Source organism: Pseudonaja textilis, chromosome 6, assembly GCF_049901715.1.
Source record: "Pseudonaja textilis isolate UNSWEBS1 chromosome 6, rPseTex1.2, whole genome shotgun sequence".
In the NCBI taxonomy this organism is placed as follows: Eukaryota; Metazoa; Chordata; class Lepidosauria; order Squamata; family Elapidae; genus Pseudonaja; species Pseudonaja textilis.
In genome coordinates this window covers 33,309,804-33,328,247 of record NC_141995.1, presented here as the reverse complement: position 1 = coordinate 33,328,247, position 18,444 = coordinate 33,309,804, and the positions used below count along the sequence as shown (strand labels likewise).

General features: G+C 34.2%; 1 protein-coding gene across 3 annotated transcripts in view; it reads right to left on the bottom strand.

Moving 5' to 3' along the window:
* PRDM5 (PR/SET domain 5) overlaps nt 1-18,444 on the bottom strand; it is a 68,039-nt gene that overhangs the window by 37,474 nt on the left and 12,121 nt on the right. For 2 of the 3 annotated variants that reach the window (XM_087936197.1, XM_026697991.2), the window contains exons 4-10: nt 16,252-16,444; nt 14,939-15,113; nt 13,836-13,928; nt 13,447-13,568; nt 6,072-6,151; nt 1,529-1,613; nt 3-160 (exon numbers count right to left, since the gene is read on the bottom strand). In XM_087936197.1, the coding sequence (XP_087792323.1) occupies nt 3-160; nt 1,529-1,613; nt 6,072-6,151; nt 13,447-13,568; nt 13,836-13,928; nt 14,939-15,113; nt 16,252-16,444 (906 nt within the window). The remainder of the gene's footprint in view (nt 1-2; nt 161-1,528; nt 1,614-6,071; nt 6,152-13,446; nt 13,569-13,835; nt 13,929-14,938; nt 15,114-16,251; nt 16,445-18,444) is intronic. The other variant, XM_087936196.1, reaches the window with a different exon arrangement.

Below are 18,444 nucleotides of genomic sequence, written 5' to 3'. Positions count from 1 at the left end.
ACCTTCTTATGATTCTTGTAAACATTTCTGTGGGCAAATTCCTTTCCACAAAGCTTGCATTTATAGGGTTTATCTTCACTGTGTATTATTTTGTGTGCAGTCACTTGATCAAGTCGTTTGAAGGACTTATTGCAAACCTCGCAGGTGTAGGGGCGTTTTTCTGTAGAAAATGAGTGGGGGGGACATTTAAGTTCTTGTTTATATTGGGCTAGAAGATGAAAGGCAGAAACATTCATCTCCTCAGAGATTTCTGCAATGAAGTCAACCCAATTAAGATTAAACCAATTAGAAAGACATCTTATGCCCTTTACGTTAAGTCGCTTCCTAAAATATAAGCCATGGCACATCTTGAGAAATTGGCACGTTCTTTGCAACAATCACAGCAAAAACTAAACTCTGGTTAATTAGCTTAAATCAAAAGAGAATGACTTCAAAGAGGCAAAGCTTGTTGCCAAACTAACAACGAGAAAGAGGGCATGACAACTTAAACATTTTAAAACTTAATTAGTATTACACATAGCATATTCATTTCTATTAAAATTCAGTCGATATTGTTTAAGTTTTCAGCTTTCAGTTGTTAGCTGAACTCTTACTGCTATATCATTCTAATCCGTAAGCTCAATAAACATCTAAAAGTCTCTGAAATTCATTTTGCTTCTTTGTTTAAACCGGTGCACCTGGAACGTGCTGTGAGATGAGGACAGCAGATAACAATAAAACTATTTTGCAACACTGGAAATTGTTTTAAACGAATCGGGGGTAAAGGAAGCAGAATGTAATTGAATTTCTACTGCCTATGGAAAATATGATTTAAGGATAACAGAAGCATTTTGCCTTCTGTGTCCTGTGTTAGTCCACAAAAATAGCTATCGTTAAAGATTCATGTCTGCATCACTTGCATGCAATGATATTAGTAAGGTAACAATCAAATGGTTAAAACATTTTAGTAAAATTTTTAAAAAAGTGATCAAGTTGGCAAAAGTGTCCAAGCTGTAGGTGGGCTAGAATTCCTTTCTAGGAGATTATGCACAACCAATTAATGGTAAAACATTAGAATTATATATGTAGCCTTACACTCATAAAGCCATTAAAACCTGTCCCTGTAGCTAAATCATTTTAGGCAGCTTCCCTGCTCAAAGCATATTCTTTCCAAAAGTAGTGTGAAAATGTACTGTATGTACAAGGCATTCTTATCGAAAGAATTGCACTCAAAATGTTATCTAGGCTATGTATTCATTATCTGATAGTTCTACTATTCCAATCTTCACATTACAGATGAATTTGATGACATTTCAATTATTGTTAAACTAATTATTAAATAGTATGACCAAAGGAATTCTGAAAGTTGTAGTTATATTTTGTAGTGTATTATATCTGAAATCTGTTTTGCCAAGAAAGGCTGTAATGGCACTATGATGTATTTGTTTATTAGCATTTAACACCATACAATTTTTGAAAACTTTAATATAAAAACAATTTAAAATAATCTGAGCAGTCTTATTTGACAGGGAAGAAAGTCTGTCTTTACCTGAGTGAGTTATCATATGGCGTTTTAACTGATTAGCTGAAATAAATTTCTTGTCACATTCTTGACATTCAACTATTTCATGAACCTGCAATATAAATATTTAATATTAATTTAGTATATATCACATATACAGTTAGATCTTCATCACTTATATTATAAATAACCTGCTATTCAAAATTATAAAAACAAATCTCAATGTAAGCAACAAATAAATGCAATTTACCATAAATTAATAGGAGCACCTGATCAACTGGTACAAATGTTGCAGGGCTTTAGCAATTCTTTTCATCTCTCATCAATGAACTGAAACTGGGGGCATTCATTTTAACACCAAATGAAAACTGTTGAGTTTCTCTGCCTTGTTTAAACATCTTTCCAAATCACCACTCAAGCTCCTGTCAAAAAGCTGAATGTGATCCTGGTATCCTGTATTATACATGATTATTTAGAAGGATCAAAACAGATAGGCCTATAGTTCCTATGTACACTCAGTTTACTTATACTGTATTGTACCAATAGTGGTTTCACTTTTAGAGGAAGCTTAACTAAGTGGATTTTCTTTTTTGCTACACCTGATTTTCTTCCCAATTTTAGTCCTGAAAATTATTCTAGAAGGAAGTAAGCTAGCTGAAATAACCAGACTCAAAAGAGGATCGGGTGCCTCTTCTCATATGCTTTTTCATAAGGTGACCAACCATCCTCCTTTAGGGAGAACAGTCCTCCTTTTGTAAGTTCTGTCCTCTCTCAAAAAGTCTCCTCCTACATGTCCACCTTTTTGATATTTGAAGACTAATCTGTAAATCTCTGTATTTGATCAATGTCGAGCCGATCCGTTGTGTGTGATGTGACATATTTGTATTTGACATGACGATTCGTCAAGGCTTTGTATAGCTTGGCGAGACGCGATTATAAAACGCATGCAGTCCACCTAGGAGAATTGTTTTGAGAGAGTGTGCCATGCGCAAGAGTGTGTCATGCACAAGAGTGCACCATGCACAAGAGTGTACCATGTGCAAGAGGGCACTGTGCGCAATAGTGCACCACATGCAAGAATGCGCCACGTGCAAGAGTGCGCCATGCGCAAGTGGCTTTTCTTCTTTTCTTCAATTTATTTGTGTCCTCCTTCTCATTGTTAAAATAGTTGGTCACCTTATTTTTCAATAAGATCACTTGTTTTCAACATGCCATAAGCTGGTATTTGTCACATCTGGCTTTGTCCTATCCAACTAATTTGATAAACACAAAGGGATTTCTTATCTGTATAAAGTCAAGAAGAGAGCTTGAGTCCTGCTTTCCACATGAATGTATATATCCCCCAGCTACCATTTGGAATTTTTTTCTCCACCACATCTAAGGACTACCCAGTATATCCATGCTCAGCTTTAGTCAAGTGCTGTTGCCAACTGTTGAGGCTATATATGTGTGTGTGTGTGTGTGTGTGTGTGTGTACACACATACTCAGCAAACACAAGAGCTTGATACAGCCGCATGTGTGAGACTTAACCAAAAACATTTCCTGATCTGGAAATAAAACAATAGAAAATAATATTTGAAAGGGAAAGAAAAGATTAAATGAACCATAAAAATGTTATTTCTTAGTCGGGTTCCTTCCTGGTGAATTCTGATATATATAGTCCATAAACTCGCTGATAGTTTTTCCTTAATACTTTAAGCCTCTAAAAAGATTATCTAATGCAACTACTGTGATCTGATCTTTAAAGACAATTATAAATACTTGGCTAGACTTGAAGTTTATGAAGGAATTGGCTTTGTACTTCAAATCTGTGGAAAAAAAATACTTTGCTTCTTACTGTTATAGAACGTAAGCCAAAACCTTGACTCGAAATACAGTTGCTTAGATTTCACGAAGTACAAAGCCTTTCATAAAAGATGACATTCATGCCTATGGACACCCTCAAAATGGATAAATTAGTCTACAATAAACGTCTATCTGCACTGGAAATAAACATATTTATTTATATAAGTATATCAATCTTATCCTGCTAGCGCTAATGCATCAGTCATCATAAATCTGTACTCAAAGAAATTATTATCATTTTGCATCATGCTCTAGGAAGAACTTGTAATTCTGAGGCAGAACATGGGCTTACACAGCTGAGATCATGCCTACAATCTATGACATATCCTGTTTAAAAGTTCATAAGTAGCAAGACTGACACAAGTGTGTGAAATCATGAAGAACTGTCAGTCAGAAGAGAAAGTATAGACTGAATGGTCTAATTTTACACCATAATGCACTGCCCTTTTATTATTTGTTTGTCAGAAAGCAACGCAGTGAAATTCATAACACAGTGGAAGGCTAATAAAGAATTTTTGCAACATATACTCAGAATTTAAATAGGAGAAGTGAGGGGGAGAGGAAAGCAGGGTTAAGCCAACTTTTCTGATTGTTACTACTACCAAGAAAGAGCAAAGTATTATTTGCTTTATTAATATTACTATGATTTTTCTGATAGTCCAAAGGAAAAACATTTATACAAAATTAAATATAAATTATCAAAGTAATTTGATATAATAGGAACAGTGTTTAAGTTTTAGAGTGTTTTTCCCTAACCTACATAAAAATATATATTTCACTAATATTAGATTGATAAGATTACAAAATATATTCTTATCCTAGAGAAGATTATACAGAATAAATGAATATATCAACATAATCCTGAAGGGTGAGCGATAAAATTGAAATATTCAAATATTGCAGATATGTGTGTATATATACAGGTAGTCCTTATTTAGTGACTGTCTCATATGCGATAAATCCAAACATTTACAACTTCTGCAGAGCAAAGAAAAGTGAAGCAATATCATAAGCACAGCCATCGTTTCACCTAACAACTGCTTTGTTTAATGACCAAGTTTCAGTTCAAATTGTGGTCACTAAACAAGAAGTACTTGTAACACACACAAACAATAGAACATACAAATTTCCATTTATAATTCAATTTTATAATAAAGCAATCCCAATAATCATATATTTTACTATCTTTAGCTTATTTGTCAGATGACAAACTTGTTGTCCATCACTCACTTTAAATATCACGGAAAGCAAAATATCACAGAAAGCAAAATATCTAATACATTTTTTAAAAAAAAACTTCAGAATTGAGTGCCGGAGTAAACAATGAAAATTTGCTTGATATTAACTGCATATAGTTGCTAGGATATCATAAGTACAATATGACCACCTGTAACAACTAACTTTTATTTTTTAAAAATAGCACATAAATAATAGCACAAAAAACTCATAATCAAAATGAGAAAGTGAGCTTCAGGTAGTTGGTCCAATATTAATAGAATTAATATATTAATTCTATTAATATAATTATGTTATCAGACAAAATTTTAATATAAGCAATAACTCCAATTTATTCCATATATAAGGCAACTTCCAAAATGTATCTGCAGCTGCATCAATCAAAACATAATTGGGAACACATCAACTGCAGAATTTGGAAGTACTACTCTACTTAGAAAACTAAATGTTATATTTCGTTCTGAAAATAAACACACTTCCAACTCTTAAGAGCTGTAGTTTGGTGTGGATAACATCTAATGAGAGGTCAGCCACAATAACAGATATTTTATCCTGCATGCTCTCTATCATTGACAAGATACTTCTTTTTCTTAAGATTTATAATTTGTCATCTTCTTTCAAATAATGTTCATAGACAATTAATATTTAATTGATCAGGGACACAATGACTTAGCAGTTAAAGATGCTGAGTTTGTCAGCTAGATATCTCACAGCCCGGGTTCAAAACCCAAGTGGTGTGCAATGGGTACCTACCCAGCGTCTGCCCACCTAGAAGTTTGAAAGCGTGAAAGTGCAAGTAGATAAATAGGTACCATTTCAGTGGGAAGGTAATAGAGTTCTGAGCACCTCATCATCTAGTCACGCTGGCCATATGATCACGGAAATACCTCCAGACAATGCTGGCTCCCTCAACTAGGAAATGGAGATGAGCATTGCCCCCTAGAGTTGGACACAAGTGAATGGGGGAAACCTTTACCTTTTCTTTTGCTTTATATTTCTCTCATTGACAGGGCTGAAACAGGTACTTCTTTTCTTTAAGATCTATAATTTGGTTTCTTCTTTCAAATAATGTTCATGGACAATTAAATATAAACATCTTAGTCCCAATAAATTTTAGTAAAACAAATAATGCAAGAGACACATTTGTTAAAAGAAGAATTCTTTGATTTAAATGGCTATTAAATTGTTCCTATGGATTTACCATATATTCATAATTTTAAGCATTCTGACTATATAGTAAAATGTAATGTTTACCTAAGGCTAAATTGCTATCTCTAGAACAGGAAAGAAATACAAAATAGTGTTTTGCTTTAACTTTGATTTAACATGGTAATGAAAATAAATACTTAGGTTTCAGACTACTGTGTTCGTCAGCTGGAAAAAAAACCTGGATAATTTGTGTTTTAGCCGCTCTCAAGGGATTGATCTCTCTGGCCTCTACCCTAGAAAAGTTGAAACCTACTGGGGGTCAACCTTCACTCAACTGACCTTTCGATGCTCTTGAAGATTTGCTGCTGAAGAGCACCTCTTATTGCATACTGAGCACATCAGCCTCTTCCTAGAGTTTCCTAAAAGAGAAACAAAAATACCACCAACAGCTTTAATAAAAAAGTACAAAGAACGGGGCCAAATGTTTTCACTGCCTGTGCCATTTTTCACAGGTCATTTAATGGATACAAGAATTTTACACTCTTATTCCATCTCTAACATATTGAGTTACAAGACAGACTCTGTAGGTGTCCTCCAAAGATTTTGCCTATGAAATGTAGACCAAGAAAAATTTCATTTCCCTTAAACAAAGCAACCCAATATAGTATCTGTATAGAACTATTTCCATGTAGGCTAAAGGATGCCTACATAAGATTACATACAGTAATTACTGGTTTCAAGGAATATCATAAATATTTGCATTAAGGAAAGAATTAACCGACAGTCCAAAATTACTCTGATTCAGTCTTATAGATTTCAGTATTAAGGCATGTTTTTATTTTATTTTTTTCATTCAATTGGGTTCCAATTCTCAAAGACTGTCTGTGCAAATCACTGTAGTTTTCTTGGAAAGTTTTTCAGAAGTGGTTCGCCATTTCCCCTTTCCTTGGGCTGAAAGAAAGTGACTGTCACCAGCTTTGTGCCTAAGTCAGGACTAAAGCTCACAATTTCCTGGTTCCTAACCACTACACCAAACTGATTCTCAAGACAGAATTATAACCTGTATAAAATCTGAATCAGCATTGGCAGGAGAAACCTCAATATACTGTAACTAATTCCAGATAATATCTGACTCAGAAGGTGTATTTAGCTTTATTATAAACACAGTTACAATCTCACTGAATAAACACACAAACAACTTGAAAATATTATAATATAGACATTTCTTTAATAACCTAAATAATTTGTGTGGCATAAAGCAGCCCTATCACAGGTAAAGATGGTGAAAATGCAAAAACCAAGTAAGTTAGCATGAACAAAACATCTCTACTCAAAGTGTTAAAGTAGCTGTGTCCTTTGAAAAGCTTATGTGGTCACTTCAGAGGGTATCCCCAGCTGCCTTCCTATCTCTGGGTGTGATCATCAACAGAAGCTTGAGTTCACTTATCATCCCTCCAGAAGTATTGTATGTGGAGTCACAAGCATGCACAGAAAAACCAGGCAAGTCTTCAAAGCAAATATTTGACTCTTCAAAGGTTGCAGCTCTCTCGTAGAAATATGCTTCCTTTATATTAACATATGTTATGAGGTACTTCTGTGCTTTAATTAGCATTTGAAGAAAAGTATTACTAATTATACAGAGATTCATTTTCCACATCTTGCATTCTGAAGAAACACAACAGGTTATCTTTGTAACAACCTTTTGCTGATAGTTGAGGCACCCATGTAACAGGATGTGATTTTACAATATTTTTTGTGGTAATTATTAAGCAAACACGGTAGTCATAAGTGGAAATCCATTCATTCAATTGGTGTTTTTGCCAGAAACCAGCCAAAATCGTGGTACAAACTGGCAAATAACATTGCAAATTGTGGCTATGCAACTACAGAACACTTTGATCAAGGTGATCAGTTGCCAAGCATCCAGTGTGTAGTCCTATGACCATGGAGGGGATATAGCATGACCATTTGCAACACCCAAGTGGTGCTTTTAAAATGATAAAGTACCTGTTCCATGTTCCTGTTTCATAAATGTAAAAGGTCTTTAAATGACTGTAAGTTTTCCCAAGGTATATCCAATTATTTAAGCTCTTTTCATACATTCTAATGTTCCAATTGTCTTTATTACCCATTTTTTGGAACTCAGGTAATTTTGCTGAACCATTCTTAAAATCTTTAAAATTTGGGGCAGGGTCTGACCAAAGTAGAATAGATGGAACTACTATAGCAGAAACATGTTTTTTTTTAAAGAGTACTATAAATATGATGCCTTTAATGCATAATTTTAATTCAATTTAAAGTTATATATATCTTCTTTTGACAACATCACTCTGCTGGCTTATAATCAGTTTGTAAGTAAGTATCCTTATCTTATACTTGTGTATTTTATTTTTATTTCCCAAGTGGGTTTTGTACCTTTTTTTAGTTAAATTTCATACTGTTATTTTTAATTGCTTCTCATATCAACAAAATTTTGAATTTGACTCCTATCCTCTGCAGATTTAAATCATTTGCACATTTGACAAGCTCTCCTTCTATCTCTTTATTCAAATGTTAATGAAAATACATAACTTTGGTACCCAACTTGTCTCACTCCAATTTAATGAACTATCAGTGAGCAATCTGAGTGTAGTGTTCTAAGTTTAGTTTAGTTTAGATTAAGTTCAGTTCAGTATTAATATTAGCATTGGTATTGGCATTGGTATGGTATTCTATTAGTATAGTACAGTGCTATTAGAATTGCAATGTTTTCAGTGAACTTGCAGATCAATCTCTTTTTTATTTACACTAGAATATTTATAAGTATCAATATCAGGTGATCAGTTTGTAAATTGTTTAACTTTTCCCTTCCCATTTTTGGAGCTGGGAAGAATATTTTCTCGCTTCTAGCTATCTGGCATTTATCAAATCCTCTAGTTCTTGAAGATTTCTCAAACATCAGGTATAAAGGACCAGTGTTTCCAAATCACAATATTGTGTACCAACCTCATCAATTTTATGTGTGGATTTTCAGTTTGCTACCTAAACAATTGAAGTAGTCCTGAATATTTAGATTCATTTTGACCATGTTTCCGTCAGTCTGAAATTTTACTCTTGCCTCAACATTTGCTGATAGAACAGATTTAGAAAAGACTGAGCAGGAGCTGAGTATCTATGTTATTCAGCTTATCGTGAACTTAACTGTAGACAATTCTTTTCATCACAATCTTTGCTATCCTGGACAAAATCTAAACTTTCACTTATTGGACATTAGTTTTTCAGTTCAAGACTACAAGGACATATACCTTTTTGACATGATCTTCTTTCTATTTTCCTAATGTGTTCCTTTTTGTTTTCAGTTCTGGAATTCCCACTATGCTTTCTAAATAAGCATAAAGCATTCTCTTGTGAGAGTCCATTTTTGTTCCTTACTAGAATTGTTGTAATTTGTGGTTTTAAGATCTATTTCTCTGAAAACTTCCATCAAATTGAAGCTCCTTTTCCCATTAGCTTCTCATATCATTTATTCAATTTATTTTACTACACTGATACATTACCAGACTGAAAACAGGAGTTGGCATTATTAATGAGTAGAGTACATCACAGAATTGACCTAGATCAGTTAGATATTGTGGGAAAGATGCTTCTCCCTTCTGTGAAGCAAAAATGCTATTCTGGGTTGGCCATTCCTTTGAAAAGAAGATTCAGTCCCTCTGTTGATTTTGAGGAAATTACAAAAATTAACTATTTCAGAGTGTATTCTCTTGATTTAATGCATTGCATCATTTCTATTTTTGTTTGTTTTGTTAGGATTTTAGGAAGATATTTTATGAGATTTTAATATTGTCTACCTAGTAGCTGCTTGAGTGAAACAGGGTACATGCTTAATAAATAACACAAAGGCCAAGTTTTTTATATCCAATTTTCTGAAGTCTGTAATATGTTTAACTATGTTTATTTTTAGTCTCCCTTCAAATTTGTAACTCCAGCATTACATAACTTGATATATTCCCTGATATTTCTATTACCCCTGGTTATTCGACTAGGGATTTAATCAGTTATCTGTTATTGTTAATCATTTTTCTAATCTTGCAAGAGAAAGCTGTTGGCAAGACAAGTCAGGAGTTCCTAGAAGGATAAAGCTTGGCAGTCTGTCATGTAAACATGATGGGATAATTAAAGTATCTATCACTACTGATTTATGCCACTTTACAATATGTGCAGTTTGCTTTTGGAATATATCATCCACATCTCCTAGTAAAGGAGATAATATTAGACACCAAGAACAGTACTCATTTTATTAGTTCTTATTTAATCCAAATACTATATATTGCCTTGCCAAGTTTATTCATATGGATTTCTGAGCAAGAATTTATACTCTTAGTATACAGTGCAACTCTTTCATTCATACGGTAATCTTCAATTGCTACCTTCCAGTAATGAGAATCATCCCAAAATGTCTTCCCAATTCTATGAAATCTGACCTCAAGTTCATCTTGTTTCTTTCTTATACAGTATGCATAATACAGTATTCAAATTCCTTCTACCTTTTTCTTTAGGTTGTTTCAAAAGCCTACCCTTTCTACAGGTACAAGTCTTTGCCTGAATTTGTAACAGAGCTCAAATTAAAATCCTTCTAATCAAACTTGCCATACTTTGGCAAAATGATTTTCAACTACTTTTGGACATTTTAATAGGCCTTGTGAGATACAACATGTAATATTTCAAGGAAGATGATCTTGATGGAAATATGCATGACATAGGCATAAGGGACTGAAACATTTCAACAACGGCATATCTTTGGAAAGCAGTTCAAACACCTCCTTCATTCACTACTGTCTGTATAAGGAAGAGAAATACAGCAAAATCAGACTTGCAAGATTCTTTTTAAAAGTAATTTTATTAAAAATGACACAAAGATAAAAATACAAATTTTAAAAAAAGTTCAGAAAAAAATAGAAAGAAAAATAGTAAAGAAAAATATTAAATTACTTTCCCCTTCATCACAATATAAATAATTTTAGTAAGTTATCACTTTTTCTTAAAATACAACAAGTGATCTCTTCTTCTGTAGAGACGCAGAGAATCTTAAAATTATCTTCTAGGTCCACTGTTCAAAAATATATTTCAATATATCCATTGTTATAAGTATTTTGCTACTTTCTGTATTTTTAAGTAGTTTGAATATCTTCTCTTTTAATTGTAATTTCTAGTTCCTTGCAGTTTCCTCTAGCGTACAACCTTCAAAGTCCCATCCTGGTGTTTCTTTTTTAAGTTCTCAAAATAAAAAGATTTTCTCGGGGGAAGGGTTCTTTATAATTAATTCCAAAATGTATTTGAAATCCATCTAGATCCTTAGTTGATTTGCAACTTTATAAAATCAAAGTTCTGACCACCCTTTTGTTATTTATTTAAAAAAATACTTATATTTAAACTTCTTTTGCTAAGGAAGAAAGCTCACCCAGTATTTTCAGGCTTGTTGATCCAAAGTTTCTCATAATTAAAAAACAGATAAAAAGCAATTTGCAAAAGCGATTATGAAAAGAAGTATGTGAACCCAATGTCCTTTTGAAGGTGCTAACCATAGTTTGAGTCAGATGTTATTCCCTCTTCTCCCACAGCTCTAAAACCCATCAGAGTCCGTCCTGTGGTCTCTTTGCAAATTGCAACTGTCTGGAACACTTGTGGGCAATCTCCTGTCCTCCCCTTTTCCAGAGTAGAATTATGAGTAGCCAGTTCTTCACTCTGCCATTGTCTAAAAGTGGAGCCATCTTCAGTTTATCATTTTTTGTCTGGAAGATTGCAAGATTCTGGTATTACAGCCAATCTCCATAAAAACAATTTTCATCTTCTTGTGGAATTGATTCCCTAGTCTGTTCTACTTAGTAGGACTGACATGTTTTGCACCAGCAGACCATAATTTAGATACATCTGATCTAACACATTTCTCAGTTTTCCAGAGTCTGGAAAAAGTAATAGAAGTTTGAAAAATATTACAAGGGCACAACATTTGCATATTTTTTTCATCCAGAAAATGGGAGACAACTCTCCACTCCACCAACAGGTAGCTAACAGGAGGACTGGAAAACCTCCATTTTAATAAAATTAAGGGATATATAAAATATAAATAAATGTATTTGTCAAGATTGCTGTACCCAAAATGACTTGTTTTCCCTTAAAAACTGATTTTATCAGAGAATCTAGTTTTCTTGGTTGTATTTGTTGACAGAGACTATGGTATTTGAAATCAAATATCTACAAATATCTACACCTTTTGCTTAGCTAGTTACTGACTTCCAATATTACTTTCATTCTGACCTCTTCTTCTGATTGTAGGAACAGATAATGCTACCATCTGAGCCCCCATGTTCCTATACACAGGAAAGGACATTTTTCATTGGACAATAAATTTCAGACATTCTTCTGTTATGTTCTTGATCCTTGCTTTCAGATAGCAGTTTTTAATTCAATTTCTCATCGTAGAAAACTAAAAACTATCATGACTTGTCTGTCTTCGGCATCTTTTAGAAACCTTCAATCATGCAGTCTTTTCCTTCTCCAAAGTACACAGAGCCTATTTCAACCATGTAATCAACTTCTGTTTATTCACAGGGCTTCTCCAATATTTCTGTATCTTTTTGAGTATGGATAGATGATTTTACTGTTCAATTTGTTGCTGAGCCCTTTCTCATGAACTGAAATATCGCCATTTGCTGCTCCTATCCTTTATGTTTGTTCAAGGGTTGCTACACATTTATATATATTCCAGATTGTTTTGTATCAAGAAAACAAATGTGCCTATATCATAGACAAACTCCTGCTAACTCTCTCTGTCTGTTCATTCCATGAGCTTTTTCCCTGAAGTCAGGCTGCCTTACATCCCTTATGATTTCTATTTATTCAGCAAGAGGCTGTCATCCAATCACTTCTAATGGATAATAATAAGATCTTCGCATCTGTATGTTTTTGTTACTTTAATCAGCCTAATTAATGCAGTTTATAATATTGCAAACTTTGCTCCTTTTTCTGCAATGTTGCAACACATATAGAAAAGAAGTAGGTTTTACGCTGTGACAATATATTCATAAATGGAACATATGTACTAGGGAAAATATTCCCATCTGAAACTTGCGCATGACTAATTGATAAAGGCACTGTATATGTTTTGTCAGGTTCTTTAAAAACAATTTCAAAATGTGAACACTAAAATTATCTGACTTGTATATTCAGTAATAAATTAGCTGTATACTTTTGGGGTATAAAAACAACACATGGTAATCATAAACAGACCCATATTTAAGTGGGGCAGTGTGAGCAACAACATACCTATTATTCTGAGCAGAAACCTTGCCACAGGTTTACCTTCCCTGAAACTTATCTTGGCAAATCCCAACCCTCCAATTTTCATTTTCTAGACGATGGTGTTCATTTGGCCACGTGGAGAGAGATGAACAAGCCTTGATATAAATGCTGGTGATGCTGCTTCAGTATCAGCAACAGCTCAGCCATCACAAGTGTATCCTTGAAGATGATGCCAACGACAACCGACTCTTATGGCTTTTTACAAAGACTAGTGTTCAGAATGATCTTCCTCTGAATTTGAACCTTGAACTGTAGCACCCACAATTTGTAAAAAAAAAAAAAGAATCCACAATCTTTCCTTAACTGCGTATTAATACATTCTAAAAATGATGAAATTGCTCCTTAGTAACAACAATTCCAATATGTTATTTACCAGTGTGAACATTTTCCTTGTGCTTTTTCAAGGCATCCTTACTCTTGAACCTCTTCCCACAGCTGTCAGCTTTGCATACGAACCTAGCATCTCCTCGGCATGCTTCTTTGTGTTGTTCAAAACTGATGTCAGGTGATTGAAGAAGAGAAAAATAAGGCATCAAATAATCTACTCCTGGAAATGTAATCTTGAAAGGCATTTGAATGCACATGCTGGGCAGCAGACTTTTAGCCCACTTCATGCATAACTTACTGCATGTTGGGCCAAAAGCAGTTTCCATCTCACATAATTAAGTGTTCACAAGGCAACTATGAAATCTGAAAGCAAGCAAACATGCAAAGAGGAGTCAGCAGCAAGATGAGAGTAGTCCAGTAATTAAGACAGGGAACCTCAATTCTGAGCTGAAGGGTATGTTGCAAACAGAACACTGAAAACTTCTTGAATAATTTCCTGGATTCACATTTTCTGTGCACTGAAGGACACTGTTAGGAAAGAGAAAAGAAATCTCGAGTCAAACATTCAACTGTTTTTGCGATCTGGCTGATTTTGCTCACATATAAAGAAACACGTATCTATTCTGCATTTTACTTATACAGAAATTCTTTTAGTAATTACATATATACAAAATTGAATCGGTCACATGGGATGATTCAATTTATAACCAGCATAGTTTATAACTATGATGGAAAGGCCCAATTACCACCCTAACATGAGGACTACCTGACATATATTCGAAAATGTATATGGTCTTGATTTATTTGCTTACTCATGCAAAATATAACTGGTTTTTCACAATTAACAACAAATCCAGAAAACAAGTTTAAAACAACATAGTAAGTAGTTGAAGTAAAAATTGTTAAAAATAAAATACTAAAACTATAAACACTTTAGCTCCTAAGATATACAATAACTTGTATTTCATAAAGATATCATCTCAGACTGAAAATAAAAGATATTTTTCCCTAAAAAAGTAAGGGATCCTGCCGTATGACTTGAATAATTTCCTGGAATTAATGTACAACACATAGGTTAGATTATTTATTTAAGATTTTTTCAAACAAACATTTTCAATATATTCCCAAATCCAAATTTTAAAATAACTTTAAATAATGTTTATAAAATGTCACTATCAATTTTTTATGCTTATTGTTTTTAATATGTATACTTATGAAAATATCTTGCTCACTCTGTTTATGACTGTGTGCACCTAACATCACAGCATAAACAATACTGGATAATATTACATTGGCTTAGATAGGCTTGATAAAGGAGCCATAAGCTTACAATGAAGTGATGCTGATCAAGCATGCTTTCATGATGTTATGTTTATACATAGTTTTTGTCCCATTCATATTATATGTTTATTATATATGTCCATGAAACATCTAGCAAAGTTAAACACTAAATTTGGTGTAGTCCGTAAAACATTCACTGTCAAAAATACTTCTGTATGGTTTTATTGATTTTATGATTTCAAATGCCACAGACTTACTGCCTCTGTAAAGCTTGCTTAACTGGGAATTTCTTTCCACAATTCCTGCATTTGAATTCTTTTTCTTCACTAGGTTTTTGATGCAATGTCTGAAGGTGTTCAGCTAGTATTTCCTGGCTTGGAAAACTGGATTCACAGTTTGGACAAGTATGGTCCTCTTTACAGGGAAAACAATCTACATGGTAGAGAAAAAAACAGAAATTCCAGAAAGAAATTAGTTCTTTGTAAAAACATTGCAATAGGTTCTGTTCTAAGAGAAAGCTGTCCAACTTTTATGATGCAGAGATCAACACAGTGCCAGAGGCCAGACTACAAACAAATGTGAAAACAAGTGTAAGCTAAATGTCATTCTGATTGCTTCTTATATCTTTCATAATTCGCTATTATGTTTTATTAAGACTTACAACTGGCTGACAATGTTGAGTATGCAAATACCTTAAAGTTCTAGAACAGGGGTGTCAAACCCATGGGCCGCGGGCCGGATGCATCAAGTGCTGGTCATGCCCACTCCTGGTTTAGTGAAGGGGGAAAGTCCCGATACGTCACGTGACGACACTAGAGGTGGTATTCTGCAGATTCTAACCAGTTCTGGAGAACCGGTACTGGAAATTTTGAGTAGTTCAGAGAACCGGCAAATATCATCTCTGACTGAAAATTTTACAGTATCCTTCCCCTGCCACACCCACCAAGCCATGCCCAAGAACTGGTAGTAAAAAAATTTGAATCCCACCACTGGATAATGCCATGATGACATGAGTTTGATACCTCTGTTCTAGAAGTATCACTTTTGGATGGAAGAATATCATATTTATAATAACTTTTCTGTACAGAAATACATACATTCAGACTCATCATACTATGTTATGCAAAGAGCAATGAAAAAGAAACATTTATCAAAAGTAAAGTCACCTTAAGAAAAAAATAACAAAAATGGAATAAACAGAATTTGTTATCAGCCCCATACACTATACCTTTCTATATCTTTCTGACTTTACAAATCATTCTTAATCCCACCATATTCATATACAAAGTCATATCTTAAGGTTTGTTCATACTTCTCAACTCTTTCTGTTTTAGATTGTATCAACTCTATTCTAACACAATTCTCTTGCTCTTTCTTTTGACTTGAAATTTTTGCTTTGTGATTTGAATCTCACTCATTCTGCCTGTAGCCTAACCAGTTCAACATACATCTTTTGTACTGGTCACTCATTTTTGCATTCAATTCACATTCATTCAGTACCCATTCATTCTTCTCCTTATCAAGAGATGTTTTTAATTAGAAATGGATTTTTAAAATTATTCATTCATACCTTTATCATTACTTCGTTGAGATTCCTTATGAGTGCTGTTCTTGTTGTTGCTATCCTCTTCTTCCTGGTTAATAATGGCTTCCTCTTCCTCTTCTTCCTCTACTTCTTCCATATCACTATCAAGATAACCAATCAACAGCTCGGTATCTGTTTCAATATCTTCAATAGCTAGATAGAAAATGTTTTCTCCTTCCTGTTGGGAGAAAAAAATATTTTAGAAATTCATTATTATTAAATCTATTTCTAAAATAACAAGTTTTTTTAGTCATCAAGAAACAATTCAAACTATTGAAATTAATCACAGTAGATCACAACCTACCTTCTCCAACAATACGGCCTCCACCAATAGGAAGGCCCAGCATTTTATCGGCATAAAATCAAATCAAGCCCCTCCCCCCAAATTAAGGCCTATATTAAACATGCAAAATGGGGGGGGCTGGCGGGGGGGCTTGCCATTAGGAAGTACTTTTGTTGCATACCCGGATATGGTGCTGCCTGCGTTGACTTTGGCGTTGTTGGTGGGGCACTTCGTATCAAGAGCCCTTCCTCCACCGTTGCTTTCCCTTCTCCCTTGCTGCTGCAGCGTTTAGAGCAACGCTGCGGCATTTGGCACAGCCACGCACAGCCAGACAGGGCTCCTCCCTGTCACCCCCGAAAAGACAGCCTAGCCGTTTTTTCGGGGGTCAAAAAAAATAAGGCCCAGCCTTATTTTGTGAGAAACACAGTACTACAGCTAGTCCTCAACTTACAACCACAACGGAGCCCAAAATTTGTATTGTTAAACATATGAAAACTGGTTGCAGGAATTGTGTATGTCTTCTTTAATGAAAAGAAGGCCCAGGAGTGACATGATAACAGTGTGAGACTGCCACAAAGAAGAGGGGTCAGCCTATTATCCAAAGCACCTGAGGACAAAACAACAAGCAATGGATGGAAATTAATTAAGGAGAGAGACAACCTAGAACTAAGGAGAAAATTCCTGACAGGTAGAACAATTAATCAGTGGAATGACTTGCCTCCAGAAGTTGTCGGTGTCAACACTGAGGTTTTTAAGAAGAGATTGGACAACCAATTGTCTGAAATGTTTGTTGAGGTAATTCCCCGATAGGAGAATGAACGCACACAGGGAGATGTAGTGAGAGTGGTGAAGAATAACACACAACCAGCACACAGATACACTGTATCGTAAAAATGTAGGTTTTTACTTCCAGTAAACGGTTAAGCAAAGTCCAAACACAGTCCAAGTCATTCACAGTTAAAGCAGTCAGTTTTCAGTCCAGGAATAATCCAAATAACAAAGTCCAGTATCATAAACAGTTCAGTAACAGACTTACATCAATCCAAGAAGAACTATGATCAGCAACAGTCAATAGGGAAATGCAGGTACACACTCTTAGCAACAGGACAGAACAACCCAGGTTTCTGGCTCCATTTTATGACTGTTTGAGGAACCACACCCAATTACAATTTTAGCATTCCCTTAAAGACACAGTATTAAAATGTCTATCCTGGTTTATACATTTTCCAACCCAATTGTTAGGTGACTTAGATTCCTAACAATGTTACAGAGTTTTCTGCTTGAGCAGGGGGTTGGACTAGAAGACCTCCAAGGACCCTTCTAACTCTGTTATTCTGTTATAACTTCAAGGTTTTGTTCATTGTTTGAACTTGGCACAATCACAGTCATTTTAATTAATCATATTTCTACCTTGGAAGTAATACATATATCATGAACCTTTCAAAGATAAAACATGACAGCAGAATTGCAATATGCTTATTATATAAACAATATAATTATGAAACTTAATGTTCACAAAGATTTCTTTAACAATACAGTTTTATAATTATGTTTTATAATGCCATAGGGCAGAATCTGCTTCTTTTTGGATTAATGTTTAATTTGATCATTTTTATTGATATATGAAAATGCAGTAAGCCACCAAATAAATGAGTTTTATTATATAGAGAGATTTTAATTTAAAACACATCTCAATTTTGCCCATATAAATTGAATAAATTATTTTAAACTACAAAAAAAGAATTCCTTATGTGGTCCTTGTGGACTTGCTGTCCATCATCCCCCAACATCAAATCTATTTTTTCAATCTAAAAAAGGAATGCTTATATTCTAAAATTATAAAGAAAGTTGTTATTCTTAGAAAAGTACAGCCAAAATATTGTTTTAAATTTACT